Here is a 19,178-nt window from a genome sequence, read left to right on the forward strand (position 1 = left end):
TATCATTCTAACTGAGTTTAACTGAGTTGATTAACATCAGTCCTGAACAATAAGCTATATGCAAACTAAAATACACATCTAAATACAGTTGACTACTTTTACAAATCTGTCTGGATATCCCATTCATTCAGTGTGGCTTCTGTCATTAGAGAGTTTGTACAGTGTTGGTGTGTGGGTGTGTTTGTGTACGGTCAGTTTATTACACTGATGATTAATGGCTGAAACAGGTCTATGGCGTTATTTTTTAGTCAAAAGTTATGAGCGTGTAAGACATGCTCACGAGCACATTATGTTATTTCACACGCGCAAAAATGAACCTTCAGCTGGCATGATAAAAGTACTTGCGCACAAATTCAACAACTGAGAGGTGTACAGGTAGCTGCGAGCGAGCGCCTGGCATACGCTCATAGGTTAACTCTGCTTGTACAGAGGAATCCTGCTCGCGTGCAGCGGGCTTCTGCTCGCGGAGTGCTGTTTTGCTCACGCAGTGGATTTCTGCTCACTCAGCTGATTTCTGCTCCCTCGAGTCTACATGACTTTTGACAATTTGGGGGCGGAAACCAAGGAAGGCACTGACCCTCTTATGATTGGTAATGAGAGCTGTCAATCAAGGTACCGCTGAACCATATGTCATTGCAGTGTGAGGACGACAGCGCCAGCCTGACAGTCTGATGCCGGAAGTGGGCGGGGTCAAAGTCCGATGCCAGAAGTGGGCGCAGCAAGGCATTTAAACGATTTAATTGAAAATGTAATATCTCAAAAATGATAAAATATAAGAATTATGTTTTGTCCTATTAACAAAATACAATATACTACTATTAACAAATGTTAATAGTTTTTTAAAAGTTAAAATTATACTTTATCCATTTGTTGAGTCAAATGATTAACAATATAAATTGAACAAAGTTTAAAACAAAATAATGATATGAAAACAAAGGTTGAGCGTTTGAACATTTGATTTAATTGCTCCAAATAAATAATAGTAATTAAATAAAAATACAAAATCAAACTAAATAATAAATAAGTTATAAAAAATCAAATCAAACCAAAGAAAATAAATCTTATAAAAGTTATGCAGGCACACATTTAACAATAATTCTCAAGTGAAAAATAAATCAAATAAATCAAAACTCCATACAAATGGAGTTAATCCTGAGGCGCCTTTCATCTCTTTTAATTCCAACCCTACTCAAACTTATCCTATGTGTTTGCATGTTTAATGGGATGCATTCACAGATATAAAATATTATAACAAAATATAAACACAGAAATATATCATTGTTTGTGTTTTGTTTGCTTAAGTTTCAGTGTGGATTGTTTGTGTAACCTTTAGACGTTAATGAAGATAATTTAATATTTTGTCTAAATCATGCAGAAAACCATCTAATTCCAAAGGGACTACTATTAAATATGTGTACCTTGAAATGCAAAGCAAGTCGTTTTGGATAAAAGCGTCTGCCAAATGGATAAATGTAAAATAATATCTATTGCCACTGTATATTAAAAAATAACTCCAGATGTTCATACCTCCATGAACAACAGCCTTTTTAAAGTGGATTTTAATGTGATTATTCAATTTGTCCCTTTTTGTCTGTTTAAAAATACTGCTATCACAAAAAGGGCAGTGAACATTTCTGCAGCATGTTGTGCGTTGCTCCAAAGCTTTTAGCGCTGAACCTCTCTGAATTATGTGGTTCTGTAGGTGAAATAAAATACAATTAATGCAATTCTCATGGACAGAAAATTTAACAAATTCTATAAAATACAACGCTTAACAACAAATTAAACCACAAACCATAAATATGTAACCTAACAAAGTGATACAATCCAGCTGTAAAATAACAATACATAATCAAGTGCCATCGTCACAATTCTCACTTAGTCACATTTATTAAGTCAAGTCACCTTTATTTATATAGCACTTTTTACAATACAGATTGTTTCAAAGCAGCTTTACACAGATAGGGAAATAATGCAACAAAGTTTGTCTCGGCAGATCTAGAACAAAATAGTGTCATAATCCAGCTTAAGTAGGTTCAGTGTTGATTCATTTCTGTTGTAAAAAAGTTATTCATTCAGTTAATTAATCTATATAACGTTACGTTAGCCATTCTGGAGAAAACTGTGATGTTATCATCCAGCTCAGTTCAGTTCTCATATAATGGTGTCAATGACAGATCAATAGTATTGTTGAATATTAACTTACAAAATACTTAGAGCCGTTTTGTATAAGCGTAACGTTAAGTATGTTGTATCCAACAAAGATATAACTTATTTTTAGCTTCTTCTCTTCTTCTTTTCCTTGTTCTACCGTGTTAAACATGAACTCCGTCCACTTCCGGCATCAGACTTTGACCCCGCCCACTTCCGGCATCAGACTGTCAGGCTGGCGCTGTCGTCCTCACACTGCTATGACCTATGGTTCAGCGGTACCTTGATTGACAGCTCTCATTACCAATCATAAGAGGGTCAGTGCCCTCCTTGGTTTCCGCCCCCAAATTGTCAAAAGTCATGTAGACTCGAGGGAGCAGAAATCAGCTGAGCGAGCAGAAATCCACTGCGCGAGCAAAACAGCATTCCGGCAGCAGAAGCCCTCTGTACAAGCAGAGTTAACCTATGAGCGTATGCCAGGCGCTCGCTCGCAGCTACCTGTACACCTCTCGGTTGTTGAATTTGTGCGCGAGTACTTTTATCATGCCAGCTGAAGGTTCATTTTTGCGCGTGTGAAATAACATAATGTGCTCGTGAGCATGTCTTACACGCTCATAACTTTTGACTAAAAAATAACGCCATACAGGTCACTTGATTTTGTCAGTCATGGGGAATTGATTGGATGGTTGTGGTTTGCTATTGGTCGATCTCATGTGATTGACAGGTTGCCCCGCCCTCACACCAGTAAACACATCATCAGAGAAGAGAAGAGATGTTGCTGCAAGAGGGAGGGGAAGTTTTTGAAGTATTTTGATTTAAAATTATGAGAAAAATTCCAAACCCACATTATTATTATTTTGGGGGTAATATCCAGGCTGCTACATACAAGAACGGAAAGTGAAAGTCGTTCATTCATCTTGCACATATTCCAAGTCTTCTGAACTGAAGTCAATTAATGGTTTATAATGAACTGACTGAAATTTATTTTAATTTGAGTCTGTTCCTCACACAAAGCCTCGTATGATTTCAGCAGTCATATCGACTAACAGCAAGAACAATCTCCAAAATTTGTTTCACAATAGAAAAAAATTTTTTTTTTTTTTTTTTTTTACTTTTCCTCTAATTTTACCTAAATAGACCCCTTATGAATATTCAAATGATGTTATATATGCTATGTATTTTATTTTATTTTTATTATTATTATTTTTAATTGGGAATATAAACCAGAGTAATTAGAGAGGTTTCTGCAGTCTAAAAAAAGATGAATAACAGGTCACCCTATAATAGACATTTCCATCAGTGTTAAACTAACTGCTTTGGTGGATTATATTGACTTGTTTGTTGACCAAGGCTAAATCATAACAACCATCTCAACATATGCGATACCTTCCACAGACACACACATACAGCTGACAAGAATTCTTGTAGATGGTGCTGCATTTATGCTGCTTAGGTGAACAGTGTGAGTGAGTCATCTCTTCATCTGAGAGACAGCAGCAGGAGATATTTAGCATGACTCACTGAAATGAACATCTATTTCTAGCCCACTGACTCACTCACACACTGGAAAACAGCGAGACATCACTCACTATAACATATTTCATACTATGGAAGCTATGGTTTCCACCACGTAATAAACATATTAATAATAATTGTGACTTTTTATCTCACAATTGCAGAGTATAAACTCATAACTGTGACTTTATATCTCACAATCCATGACTTTGTTCCTCAGAACAAGAGATGTAAAGATATGTCATGCCACTTGCTGGGATAGTTGCGCCATATTGTGAGGATTACTCGCTGCTGATACTGAAATTGATACGATACCTGTTTGTTTTGTTTACTTAAATCGTTGAAATCTCGAGGGAGTGGTGCTCAAGCACCTGCCCTTTTGGCCTCTGAGTCTGATAAGTGCCCTTTTGCAATATTTTAGTTGTTTAAAATTGGCCCCTGGCATAATTTCTCATTTCTCAATCAATTATCAGCGTGTGTCCGACAACTTGTTCATAATAATTCTGCGAGACAGCACCTTCAACTCTTTTACTTCCCTTGTCACAGCCATCACAGCGCTCTGAAGAGCAGGCCAGCAGCATTCAAGCCTCCCGGAACTGCCTTCATTATTAAACTGACAAACAAAAATAGTTTCAAACAAAGCAAAAAAGTTGCATCTCTCAGCAACACAAAGTGATGTTTCCTTTTTCAATGACTCGCCATTTTTGATTGAATAGAGTCAATGGCTGCGTCCGAAAACTTAGGCAGCTGACGTGTTGCCTCGCTGCCTTATCAGGCCCCAGACAGCAACAACGTGTCGGTCCAGATCCGGCCCACACCTGGCTCAGTTTTTCTAGCTCAGCTTTCACAGAATGGAAAGCCGAGGATTGTGGGATATCAGAGGCAGCGATGGATACATCTATGCTGCCTTAAAAAATCGATCAGATGAAGGAATTTCAGGAGACAGGAAGTGAAACTAACATTGCATTCGGACGTGCCTTGATGCATTCCCACCTTGGAATGCATCCTCCGAAGGCAGCATTTATCAGTTTTCGGATGCAGCCAATGATTCAATAGGTTTGTTTGTGATGAGCAAAATCTGCACAGAACCAATCACATGTGATCACCGAAAGACGCATACAGGTTCTAAAAGTGGGCTACGTTCGGACACTGAAAAAGACAAGACGAGACAAGTCCGAATCCAATGATCATGCCACATCCTGTCTCCTGAGATACCTTCATCTGATTGATTTGAAGGCAGCATAGATAAATCCTTTGCTGCCTTTGATATCCCACAATCTTGTGCTTTCCTTTCCCTGACTGTTGAGCTAAAAAATAAAGATGGCGTCTGAAATTTGAAGTTTGTGGTCACTTTGTGTAAAATGTACATTTGTATCAACTTTTCCCACTTTTGATGACATTTCTAGCGAGAAGTTAGAATTGTAGTAATTAAATATTCAATTTGTTGTCACCAAAGCTCTCTCTGTTTTGCATTGTTACGCTGCCTCAGAAGTCTGTCTGAAATCAGTTTTGTGAGGTATCTTCATGCACAAATACTGCTTGCTAAGTCATTGCCTGACAGGGCAGCGAGGCAACAAGTCAGGTTTTCGGATGCAGCAGTTTTCTGACTTGCTCTAATGTCATGCTGACATATATCAAATAACTCCCGCCAGCGAGGCAGCCGTGTCGGATTGCGCAGTTGCTCTCCCTCGACTGAACTGATCAAAAGCACAACAGGAAACAAATTGGCTGAGAACACAGTTTAAAGGCACAATATGTAAGGTTTCGTTAAAATATCCAAAACCCACTAGCACAGTGTTATATAGTTTGTTGACTTGTGTACTTGCGTTATCCCAAATGTTTCTAACAATGTTTAAATCCAGAGAAATAAGCTGTTTTAACCACTGTAACGTCCCTCCTCATTGCACCGCCTGTCAGTGACATCATATCCGTGTTTCCCTCGATTTCTGGTTTTACTTTTGTAGAAACCATGAAAACACCACAGACACTTTAATATGTTGTTTTATTAGAAAGGTGAGCAACTGTTTGGATACCTCATCAACAGAAAAATAATCATTGTTATATTATATAGCTCAACAAGGTTTGTCTTACTGTTTGAATCTCTTGTTTTCTTGATTTAATGCGAGTAACATTTTTGTACCATGCATAGGAGACAACACTATTCTGTCAAATGGCTAACATAGCATAACCAGAAAGAGCTTTAAAGTTACAGTAATACAACATTTTCTCCATCATACAATATACTTTAAAAATGAATTGCATACCGTTTAGCAACACAAGTCATTTATTAAAGGGATAGTTCACCCAAAAATGAAAATTCTGTCATAGTTTACTCACCCTTAAGCTGTTCCAAACATGCATGAATTTATTTCTTCTGCTGAACAGAAAATAAGATATTTTGAACAATATGGGTAACCAAACAGTTGATGGACCCTATTGACTTCCATACTGTTTTTTCATAGACTGGTTTGGTTACCGACATTCTTGAAAATATCTTCTTTTGTGTTCAGCAGGAGAAATTCATACAGGTTTGGAACATCCTGAGGGTGAGTAAATGATGACAGGTTTTTCTCATAACCAATGAGATTTGTTTTCGTGTGTCAAGCAGGTTTGGTTGAGCTTCTGTTTATGTTCGCTGATCAATGTTTATATGTGGATAAAAGCCTCAATTTAATTTGACTGAATTTAACTGTTCATAAAGCAATCGAGTCTCTTCAGAAAATATGGACTAAAAAGCTCAATTGATATTAGTTTTACGATCTCTTTATGAACTTTTTGAAGCGTCAGGCTGGTAGTTGCGTATAGTGAAGAGTACAAAACTGGCTCAGATTTTATAAAAAAAATCCTCATTTGTGTTCTGAAGATGAACGGAAGTCTTACAGGTTTCAAACGACTTGAGGGTGAGTAAATGATGACAGAATTTTAATATTTGGGTGAACTAACCCTTTAAGGTGTTGTTAACAAAGAAAAGGTATGCATTCCAAGGAGGGTAACCTCCCAGATTTCTACAGGATAAAAAAAAAGGAAGGGAAAATTTAAATAATGAAAGCAAAGCAGCATTGTAAGGGGAAGATTGAGAGAGAGCTGGTGGAAAGCAATATATCACTTGGAAAGGTATGGAAACTATTGCTGGCATAAAGAATGATAGGAACTCTAAGGTGACACTTGAAGGTTATAGATGTGACAACCAGCTTGCACACAAGTTTAATAAGTTGTATCTGAGGTTTGAAACCCACAAAAAAAAAAAAAAAAAAAAAAATATATATATATATATATATTTCGTACAGGAAAATGTTAGAATAGTAATTTTAATAGGAAACCATGTAATCTGTAATTGATGGACATTTTTGCCCGCAGAACTACGTTGAAACTTACCTAACATGACCACACTTGTTATACCATTATGACAATAAGTGATAGTCAGTATTATGCAATTAATGAATGCATTACATGAATGATAGGGACTTTTTATGTACTGTGATTAATTGGTATCTCTTCAATGATCATTGCAATGTGCAAATTCAGAGCAAACAAGAAAAACAGACTTTGACGGTAACAAACAGTTATTTTTATTCTGTTTGCTGCAAAAGACATGTTCCAAGAGTAAGAACAGCTCCAATACCTTCTCCTTCCAAATAGAAGACGGCACAAACCAAACAATAAGCTTTGATAGTTTGAGATAATAACCAGCATTGTAATCTACACACCTCTGCAAAGTCACAATTTCACATACAGTGTAATTTTAAACAAGAAGTATCAATTCTTGAAGCAGCTTATATTATAAATGTTATATTTCAACTTGATTTAGGCCTGTCTGAGAGATTAGATTGTTAAATATCCTGTGATTAATGTGTTCATTAGCAAGCCTTGTCATTTTCAAATATCTGAATGCATATGCAATATGCTCAACGATAATTCATAATAATCAGTAAATAAAAGATTACACTCACAGAAGCGGCTACTGTTTTTCATTCTTCTCAACCTTCTTGAAAGTAGTTTACAATGTTTAATCAAAGTGAATAATATGACAATAAAAAAAAAGAAATACCTGCACAAAGTAATCGTGTTTTTAGGAATGAGTGTCACAAACAATTAAATGAAACTGTGCAACAGCAGTGACGCTACCAAGAATCCAAACACACACACACAAAAAAAAAACAGACAGAAAGAAAAAGTGGCGTTTTCTCCAGAACATTAGCAGAAGCGCATGGAAAGTCCTAATGGGCTCCGCTCCAATGAGTGTAATTACCAACAGACAAAGACGGCGCTTAATGTCCTCTTGAGAAAACAGAGGCTGAAGCAAGAATGATGTGCTACACAATGAGAGGATATTACATAATCCCACAGGCGTATCTTGACGTTAATCTATTTTCGCCCCTTGATATCGCAAGCAATGATGTATTTGAGTAGAAGGGATGCGTGGTATTGAGATGCTATCGCATGATGTGAAATTGTGGCTTCAGCTGTCTGGAACGCATTGTGTTATGTCAACTAACTATTGATTGACTGTAGCAATAGAGCATGAAGCGTTCGCTTGGAGAGATTTGGAGAAAAATTGCACCTTGGGTGTTGGCAATGAACCAACGTGAAGGTTTTTGAATGAGCAATAACAAATCATTGTAGTTTCCGTTGACAGTGTTAGTAAGGCAGCGATGATAAATTAGCCAGTAACACGCACAGCCTTCTTTCTGCTTGTTTATGAGTGACTCTGACTAGCTCCATCTCATATATCACAATGGAAATTGTGATTAAAGCGAGAGGCTGTGAAGTAGCGAAAACTGCGAGGATCACTGCAAGATTTGAGTGTAATAGAGAAACCATTCTTACGTATTCGGTATTAATATGCACATGCTTAGACGCCTCTGAAGAATATGTTGCTCTTTGGAACAGCTGCCTAAAGGTGTTCTGATTCCTAGCCGTTGTTATCAGCATAGCACGCAAGTATATTTGTGCTGTTTGTCTATTCAGGAGCACCACGTTTGTGGCATGATGATTTACAGGGGTACGCTTACGTTAAACACCAAATACTCTCTGTACTCTTGGTCGATATAGACGAATGATTTGCGCCGGAGAAAGTGCAGTGTTATCTATCTCTACTGTTCCTGGAACTGTTGTTTTGAACGAAACCATTGTAATCTCGTTTTGCTGACGTTTAACTGTGGTGAGAGCTGAGGTCAGGTTTCTGCCCCGGGTTGGACGCTCTGAACCTTGGAGAGCGTCACGGGCACCTTGCCCTCCCCCGGGGTGGGTGCGCGGGTGACGGGCTGAACGGAGGCCTGGATCTCGGCAAGCCGCTCTTTGAAGCGCTGCTGCAGATGGAGCTCTTCCTTCGAACTGCCCTGAGAGCAGGCAGCCAGAAGTAGCCCCACCGCCATCCCGCTACCACCCACGCAGAACAGCACGGCTCCGGCCAGCTTACAGGCATCCAGTGCCCGGTTAAAGCGCACGGCGCGTCCGTCCACGAAGAGCAGCTCATCTTCTCCGAATGCCTCGAGTCGAGGCGGCGTGGCGTAGCCCACCAGCAGCACAGATAACCCCGCTACCAGAATCAGAGCTCCTAGCGCGAGAGAGACCTGACAAAGAGTAAAAGAACAACCAAATTACTCTATTCAACAGCAGTGGCTTTAACAGGATGACAGTACTGGCATCTGCTGGATAAGTTCATTTATGAATCAACTTCAAACTGACCGTCTGATGACTGCACAGAACTAGCAGAAAACTGGGGTCACACTTCATATTAGGTGGCCTCACAGGGATAGTTCACCCAAAAATGAAAATTAGCCCATGATTTAATCACCCTGAAGCCATCCTAGGTGTATATGACATTCTTCTTTCAGACGAATACAATCAAGAGTTTTATTAAAAAATTTCCTGGCTCTTCCAAGCTTTATAATGGGAGTCAATGGGTATATTTTTTGGGAAGCCCATCAAAGCGCATCCATCCATGATAAAAGTGCTTGAAACAGCTCTGGCGGATTAATAAAGGTCTTCTGAAGTGAAGCGATGCGTTCGTGTAAGAAAAATATCCATATTTAAAACTTTATCGACTAAAATAACTAGCTTCCGGCAGACGGCTGTACGCAAGTCGACTAAAGAGTAACCCTTGAACTTGACGCACAACGTAATGACGAATGCGGTTGCCCAGCCCTGTTTGTTTGAACCACGAGAGGCGTCAAAGCTTGTGCTACTCCTACATCCTACGTCATACACATACATCATCAAGTGACTTCCAAAAAAATATACCCATTGACTCCCATTATAAAGCTTGGAAGAGCCAGGACATTTTTTAATATAACTCCGATTGAATTTGTCTGAAAGAAGAACGTCATATACACTTAAGATGGCTTCAGCATGAGTAAATCGTGGGCTAATTTTCATTTTTGGGTGAACTATCCCTTTAACTACTATGTACTTAAAATTTGATACAATTTACTTTAAATGTAATTACAAATGCACCAGTGGTGGCTTGCCTATATAGGGCGCCTTCCCTGAACCACACACACAAAATTATTTTTATTATTATAAATTATTTAAATTGATATTTATATGATGTGATATGGTAGAAAATCATCTAATCATCAAAATATAAACTTTCTCCATAAGCCCCGTCTGCACATCTCAATTGCAGCTGTGGAGCGAGCCCCCAGGAGGTGGGACTTTGTAGAAGTTTAGCCAATTGCTGATTCAAGATATAAACGTATTCAAGACATAAAATTTTGCCAATCAGCTTCCTCAAATCTAATTCGACAAGGGCACTTATTCAATCGCCCTTAACTGCTAAAATCAGGACTGCTCTGTTGGCGCAATTTTAACTACATGACAAAGGCGGACACAGTCATCAAACCTAACTCTGTAAAATCTATAATCCAATGTCCGTTTGAGAAGAGAACTTTGGCAGAAAAACTAAAGGTAAAAGAGCTGGGCCCAGACCAACATGCAGGTTTTTTCACCACATTGATTTTTTTTGGTAACACTTTATAGAACAAGGCCTCATTTGTTAACATCTGATAATGTATTAACTAACATGAACTAACAATGAGCAATACATTTGTATTTAATGTTAGTTAATACAAATGCAGTTGTTCATTGTTTGTTCATGTTACTTCATAGTGCGTTAATGTTGAAATTAACATTAACATTAATACATGCTGTAGGAGTATTGTTCATTCTTAGTTCATGTTAACTAAAGTAGTTTACTAATGTTAACTAATGAAACATTGTAAAGTGTTACTGATTTTTCTTGTACATAGTTGTCCTCTGTTTCATTTGTTTAAATCGGTCATAGAGGTATCCAAAATGTAATTGAAACTGGTAAATTAACTCATCATAGCTGATTTTATGAATAACCAGGTGTCAAGGAGATTCTCTTGAACTTTGCCTGTTTTGCAATAAATCATACTGCAACCTGCAACGCTTGCTGAAACTGTTTGATATGCCACAGCCCCACCTAGAAAATTCACCAGCCACCACTGCAATGCACCAACATGTGCGTAAAAAGTAATTGCATTTAATTAACATTTGTAGTTACACTGTTAACTTTACCCCTAACAATGACCCAACCATTACCTCAAAACCTAACTCTAACCCCATTAATCCTAACCAAAACTTAACCATAACTCAAACTCATTAGCAATAAATAATGTAATTGTAGTTTCACAGTAAATACATATTATTGTGGGTATTTAATGTTAGTACATAGTAGTTAAGGCCACCTAATATAAAGTGTGACCAATAAATGCAGTTCTAATCTGATCATGAGGCTGCTTTGGACCGGCTGAAAAGGTGATGGAGGGGGATTTGTTTTCAAACAAAAATATTGGGTTTCACTTTATTTTAAAGGTCCCTTTAACACATTCTGTTGACTATAAGTAGTGTTGCACCTACATGTCTACTAACTCTCATTAGAGTGTTAGTAGAGTATTAGTAGACTGGTAGGGTTAGGGTTAGAATAAGTTGACGTACTTTCAAAGTTACTTATTGTCTGTAGTAGGGGTGTTGAAATTAATTGTTTCTACGAAGCATCGCAATGCGTACGTGGACGATTTTGCATTGATGCAGTAATAGACCATAGTCGATAATAGTCTACAGACATTTCTCTGACGTCATTCGTCACATACGCACTTCTTGCGCTACTAGCGTAAAATGGCAGAGGGAGGCAAAACACAAAAGCAAGTAATAAAAAATGCGCCCACTATTTTAACATTTACAGCATGAGCATGTGTACGAGCGTGTGTATGCGACTGTAACTTAAGTACACTACTGGACAGTTTCAAGCGCTTTTAGTATTTACTAGTGTTTATTAGTTCTAAATGCTCCTGTTGTCTGCTATGTTCAGACTTAAGTTTTGTTTGATGATTGCTACATTCAAGAAGTGTACTTTCTTAGAGCAGATCAAATAAAAAGGGAGTTCATATATCTGACTGCTTGTATTCATTGACGAAAATGTAGCCACGTGCAGTAAAATTGAGGATGCAACATTATCGTGATATCGAATCAAATCGAATCGTTGACGTGATAATCGTAATAATCTAATTGAATCGTGAGACCAGTGAAGATTCACACCCCTAGTCTGTAGAATCTCTGTTGGGGGAGCATCACAATAAAGAGTTAGCAGATATTAAGCAGACAGTCTACTGTACTAATACTCTAATGAGAGTTAGTAGACATGTAGTTGCAAAGTTACTTATAGTCAACAGAATGTTCAAAATTAAGTGTTACCAAATCTAGTAATCAGCAGTTGAAATTGTTTCTGGAAATTCTTATATTGGAATAGACCTACATGTACAGTAGTTTGTGGTAACATGACATCCTTAACTGCAAAATGACTGTAAGAACTACAGTACAATTTAAACAACTTTACAAAAATTATAATCCTCACATTTTAGCCTAATAAAAGAACATGTTATAAGTCTGTTATATATAATTGGTTTGAATAAAAACAGCAGATTTGCAAATTCACTGAAATTCAGCAGCTACCCTGGTTACCCCTGGTTACTCCATATGATGACTTTATTAGTCATCATATGGAGGTAAGAAGAAAAGAAAAAGACATCTTAACATTTCTAAATAAAGTCGAAATAAACATTAATGTTCCCCCCAAATAAAAGCTCAGATTTGCACACATCAATGGCCCATTTTAATGTAAGAAAGGTAAATTTCAGGTATGCAGGTATGATAATCATGATTATTTTGGTCAATATTGAGATCGCCATTATTAAACACAACTACTCACTGACACTGAAAACATCATCATGGATTTATTCAACTTGAATAACTTGAATAATATAAGAATAAATAAAAGTAAATAATCTTGGTTTGAGCTAAACTGAACATGCCAAAGCTTGGCAGAGAGTGTGTTTAGGCTTTTATTAAGGGGTGAAAGCGCATTGCTGTAGAGGGAGTGGGTGTACTCACTGCTCACTGTGCTGGATTTAGAACACAACACAAAATGAGAGCATCATTGCAAAACTCAATGCGGCACAATAATCGTTTAATCTCAATGATCTTGTTTTCATAAATGTTGAAAGCTAAAACTGATTTCGCCCAGCCTTATCTGATCGCCTGTCTTCACATGACATCTGTCTGACTGGGTTAATACAGCGAGAGCTTTGGAGGAAGAACCAGGTTTGTGATTGGCAAAACATTCTGCTAATGTCTTCTGTGTTGCATTAACTGACATTTCTGTCTAAATGTTTGAATGTTTTTTTTTTCCCTGTAACAAACTGTTTGGTTGCTTTACATTTCAGTCAGATAGACTCGAAGTGTCAGTTCATGGTCACAATAAGTGTATAAGTAAATAATATTTTACACTGACAGTCTGGCTGCATTCATGCAAACATAAAAACGGGCTTACAGCTGCAACTTTTTTGCATAGAAATAGCACATGGCCAGCCTTCACAAAAACTCACCTTCCAGAGCACAGAGCTCCAGCGATTAGGCGATCTCTGTGTCTGAAAATCTTCATCGCGCTCCCAGATGGAAGCGGTGCACTCCTCGTAAAACTGGTGCAAGTAGGAACGCACCCCGTAACCCTGGTGACCGCTGCTGAGTGCACCGTGGCTCTGCTCAGCGTAATCCGACCCACAGATCTCTGAGCAAGAAGTCATCCTTCACATCTGCACACACACACACAAACGAAACACAGTCATTTAGTTATGCAACATGGACATTTATAAAATGCATTTTGTGCTCAAATTAACAGTCGGGAAATAACCAATCTCAACAAACAGTGGTCAGATTACAAGTACAGATGCACCGAATGCGATTTTCTTGGCCGATTCTGATTTTAGTTTTTTTTTAGTTTTTTAAGTGTGACCTAAGCCCCTTTCACACAGAGATTCCGGAAAATACACGGATAAAGTGACACGAGATTTGACCCGGGTTCGTTTGATTTTGGTTCATTCACACTGCCAGTGATTTTCCGGAATCAGAGAGTGCTTTCACACACACGTACAAATCCCGTAAAGACACGTGACATACGTGACATGTAATGTCTCAGCAGTGTCTTAAGTTTGCTTATGAGCTGCGATTTCTCTCATGAGAAACCACAATTGTGCATTTTTTGCTCTGATTCGATCATAAACTTGCGCATTTACGCACCGTTTCACAGCTGGCGAACGATCCCGGCTTCAGCGTCATCACTACGACACGGCATTATTACGGCATTTGTTCACACAGCGCGCGTTCCGGGACTGAACACGGTAATGTTACTAGGTCCTCAACCCGGCATCGATGCCGGCATCATTCCCGGGTCGTGTTTGCGTTCACACAGAAGGCGTTCTGGCGATTTCCCGGCAATTTGCCGGGATCATCGCGCTGTGTGAAAGGGGCTCTACAGTACCAATACCAATTTTTGCCGATTCCGATTTTCTTTCAAAGAACTATTAGGGAATGTGAAGGTACTTCACGCAGTGTTGCATTATGGGACGTGGGCGCCATGTTTGCAGGCACGATGTTTACCTTTTCGCCGCCCATTGCTATGACATGTAATAGTGGCTGTGTTTGGCTAAAACGAGGTAAAATTGAAGAACAGAAGCAATTTAAAGAAAAAGAGAAGGGACCCTATCGGGAGAAACTAAATGCCACTGCCAAAAACGTTATTTGGACAAACTGTCCGCGATAAACAAAGTTGATCCATATTATTTAGCAGCCCAAGACTGGATTAACGTTACAGATCCAGACGCACTAACCTCCGCTCACAAATCTGGACATCGTTAACCTTGTTTTTGAATTGAGTGCGTACACTTTGCAGGAGTTTAAGCTATACATCCCTTCAAAATAGACTGATGTATCTTTGCCCATCCCAGATTATGTGTAACGTTTTTTCCTCCCTGAACGATCGTGTGACCTGCTATGGCAGTTCTTGATCGAGCAACACTGACCAACAATAACGCTGTTATTAAAAACTCGACAGAAAATCCAAAAACAGCCTCCTACACACGAATTCAAATACAGCGGGTAGAGCGGGATAGGGCGCGATCCTCTAAATATGGCGGCGGACGCATAATGCAACACGGCGTGACGTCACCTTCACATTCCCTATTGATAGCATATACAAACATCTACTTTTCTTCATGCTAAATGTTATTTTCATAAAATAAAATAAAAAAAAAAGACAGTACTAATTAACAAAAAAACTAATCGAACAACAGCATAAATAAATGCAATAGAATAAAGAGATATGAAATAAACCTGGCTTTAAGTTTTTCAGGTGGGTGTACAGTACATTCAGGTAAGAAATACTACAGAATTTAAAGTAATCAAATGTAAAATAATACTGTATAGTATTCATTGTAAAACTAAATACAGAGTAATGCTTACAATTAGTTACAAAAGTTTTCTTTGATTTTCTTTGTCTTTTGTTCTTTTATTAACATGACAGACAGCAGCAGGAATATTAGACTGCTGTCACTTTAAAGGGATAGTTCACCCAAAAATGAAAATTATTTCATGATTTATTCCCCCTAAAGCCATCCTAGGTGTATGTGACTTTCTTCTTTCAAACACACAATCGGAGTTATATTAAAAAATATCCTGGCTCTTCCAAGCTTTATAATGGTAGTGAATGGCGCTCCTCATTTTGAAGTCCAAAACCGTGCATCCATCCATCATAAAATATATCCATACGGCTCCAGGGGGGTTAATAAAAGGCCTTCTGAAGAGCAGCGATGGGTTTTTGTAATAAAAAAATTCAATATTTAAAACTTTATAAACTAAATAACTAGCTTCCGGTAGACGCAAGTCAACCTGAGACAAAAGAGTAACCCCTGACGCGATGTATGACGTATAGGATGTAGTAGCGTAAGCCTACAACAACATCTTAGATGCATCTAGTGGGTCAAACAAATAGGGCTGAGCAACAAACTCAAGCTCCTCTTATCTTATAACGAAATCCTCCGATATTTTTCTTTAAAAAATTCTTGTTTTAGACTTCGAATTCGTGACCGGTGTTTGTTTTGCTCTTTCCTCTACACTTCCGCGTTCATGTTCAGAAGTTCCTCTTTTGCCATAAGTGGATTTGCGTAGGCCGTCTGCCGGAAACTAGTCATTTTGTTTTAGTTTATAAAGATTTAAATATGGATATTTTTCTATCAATAAAGAACGCACAGCTGGCGTTATTGCCTGTGCCGCTGGCAACAAAACGGACCGGCTTGGAATCGGAAAGATGTGAGACTGACCGGCCAGTTACCAGTCCGGGCCGATCATGCGGAAAATAGTCAAATTCCGGACCCTGGCCAGTAGATTGGTGCATCTCTAATTACAAGACCATGTAGTTTAAGTAAATTAATGAATACATAAATAACTGACTAATAATGGGTGGGGCAACCTGTCACTCACATGAGATCGACCAATAGCAAACCACAAACGTCCAATCAATTCCTCTTGGACAAAATCAAGTCCTGTCCTACTTTTTGTTGTTGTTGTTGTTTCACTTGGATATATGTTACAGTAGGGAATAAAAGACTATCACAACTTCTGTTTCATGCCAACAGTCACACTGGTGTGCAGGAAAAACAGCTCTGATCTTCTGTCATATGCTAGATGTGTTCAAACACCATATGGTTTTCAGGGTGAGTTATTTCTGTTGAGGTTCAGATATTAGCATTTTTAAAGGATGGTTTGCGTGATGGGAGCACAGGGGTAAATAAGGCTGTTAGCTTCCAGCAGAGCGCTGTAATTAAATCACGACTCAGTGTGTACCTGCTGAAACCCATGAGGAAATGACTCAGCTGCCCTTCAGCATAGCTCTCTTTTGACAATATCAGTTGTTTCATTTTAATATTTCAGCCCATTTTGTAATTAAAGTCGTGTCATGCAAAGATACAGAAAATGAAGCCAAATTTACCCATCGTCAGTAAAATTTCAATACCATTACTTTATAACAACATAAGCTAAAACGTTTGGTTATAGAGAGCATCAGTGCCTGTCCACTTTTTTCAGTGGTGTTGGTTCTGAATTTTTTTATATACATTTTTGTTCCATAGAAAAATAAATAAATATTGGTTTAAACATTATAATCCATGAACCAAACTAACTAGCTACGAGATAAATCACAACATTACAAACTTTGACTTGTAGCAAAGACAAAAATATTTGAAAATCAGACAAAAAGACAAATACAAGAAAGACCTACAATCCCATGAAGCATTGTGACCGACAATTGAGGTTAAAACGATGAGGAAATATAGAACTATTGATTTAAAGATGTTGATTATGTATATAGAAACAATATATTTGACATTTATTGTAAAAATTCATACAAATATTTAAGAACTTCGAGAGCGTAGGGAGACCAACTCAATTATGTCATTCGCAGGGCTTCAATTGAAGTCAGGGAGGTGAAGTGTTATTTTGATTTCCTTGTCCTGATTATCTGATTGGTGGAGATTTCTTTGCAGAATCATGAGTAATGTAGTTTCTCACAAGGAATTCTGCTGTTGAGCATGAATATATATATATATATATATAACAAAAAGGAAATAATGTGGGCGGATGCCTTCAACAAAAGCAAATACCACTGAACAACCTCGTAGCTCACAGTAGTTCTGCCTTTGACAGTTTATAATATTGTTTTTAAAAAATCTATTCCCCAATGGAGAAAATAAATGGGATATGTATTTCCAGAAACAGACATTTGCTATCTATTTGGGCTCCATAAATGTCATGATCAAGTCTTCTTGATACAACAACTGTAACCACCGTCTCTGGATGATAGCCTATACTTCAAATGAAAATGCATACATTCTGGATTCTTTCTAAATATCATACATCTGATTCATTATAAATTATATTATTATCAGTAACAAATAATAATTGACCCGAATTTGTCAATGTCTTTGAATTTGTTTTGAGAGCATCTGTGTCAAGCAAGCTGTAGGTTTTCCTGTGATGAAAGAGCAGTAAAACGTCAAAGACGACGTCATCCCAAGCTCTTCATGTCATCTGATGTTCCTGAACAACTGAGACACTCTGTACCCGACAGGCGACAATCCCCTCATTAGAAATCTGAAAATATATTAATAGCTGCTGGCATGTCCGATGCACCAACGAATGTTTTTAAAAACGTGTCGTCCTTATCAAACAATACAGCACAAAACAGCATCATTTTACACATTTGATGATCACTATATTTGTAGATTCATCCAGCAGTCACAGTCTTACGACTCTTACCCATCAAATGTGTCCTTCGTGACAGACATAACAACGATGATATCTGCTATAAGAGCTGTATAAGTGACCTCGAGAGGCTTTGATAGATCAGTGTTTTGCGCATAAAATATAAAAGTAAATATACCTGTCATTACCGGGCTGGAGCGCGATCGCTGCTCTTCACTCTCCACAGCCGACGACTCTGTGACGCAATGCGCATGCGTTAAATCCACAGAGGTGGGAGTCTATTCTGATCAGATGCTTCTCTGAGTCACCTGGAAAAGTATGTGATGCATTTTTAATGAGGTTTAAATCCCTTATCAAGTGAAAGAAGCTGCTCTGTCCTTACTCATATGTTACTCCTCGGAATACTAAATCATATCACTATTTAATACTAAAGGGGAGGTGATTCCCTTCAATCCTATTAAATATCCAGAAGAACTAGGTTGACTATTTTTTGCATTGTGATTAAACCCATTTAAGCTTGTACAAATTTGTAATTGCACCATAATTGCATAATAAATATCAGATTTTTTCATATGTAGGCCTATATCAAAAGGTAGCCCATATAGGTAGGCTAGAAAAATGCCACATTTTATTTTTGTCATGCAATAAAAAAATTAAATAGTTTAATAAAACATTTGCATGTTATGCTTTTATTTTCCAGCATTATATTTAAAAAGCTCTACCTATATGAATAATGAGATAATACATTTGCTATATTAGCAAAGTCACAAATCATAAAACTACATTTTCTTGGTTGCTGAAATATTGCAAAAAGTCAAACATTTTCAAAATGTCTAACCTGCAGTTCCTTCTCTTAATCAGTGTATAGTGAACATTAAGTTTATCATCCAACAAAA

At 37.8% G+C, this 19,178-nt stretch overlaps 1 protein-coding gene across 2 annotated transcripts; it reads right to left on the reverse strand.

Annotated features, from left to right (window-relative positions):
• Positions 1–8,633: 8,633 nt before the first annotated feature.
• On the reverse strand, positions 8,634–18,688 carry nrsn1 (neurensin 1). Of its 2 annotated transcripts, none has more exons than XM_084435419.1 (3): positions 18,461–18,688; positions 13,575–13,781; positions 8,634–9,239 (listed from the first exon to the last, which is right to left on the reverse strand). In XM_084435419.1, exons 2-3 carry the CDS (start codon positions 13,770–13,772, stop codon positions 8,841–8,843), a joined length of 597 nt encoding a protein of 198 aa, XP_084291545.1. In that variant the 5' UTR covers positions 13,773–13,781; positions 18,461–18,688; the 3' UTR covers positions 8,634–8,840. The 2 variants fall into 2 exon arrangements, with proteins under 2 accessions (XP_084291545.1, XP_084291546.1); XM_084435420.1 differs by having other exon boundaries at positions 18,471–18,583.
• Positions 18,689–19,178: the final 490 nt, after the last annotated feature.

This window comes from Rutilus rutilus (genome assembly GCF_951802725.1).
Source record: "Rutilus rutilus genome assembly, chromosome: 17".
Classification (NCBI taxonomy): Eukaryota; Metazoa; Chordata; class Actinopteri; order Cypriniformes; family Leuciscidae; genus Rutilus; species Rutilus rutilus.

Excerpts from the sequence above, each read along its gene's own strand:
- nrsn1 (XM_084435419.1), bottom strand. The coding sequence starts at position 13,772 with ATGACTTCTTGCTCAGAGATCTGTGGGTCGGATTACGCTGAGCAGAGC. Across the intron at positions 9,240-13,574 it reads GGAGCTCTGTGCTCTGGAAG|GTCTCTCTCGCGCTAGGAGC; the intron begins GTGAGTTTTTGT and ends ACTCTTTGTCAG.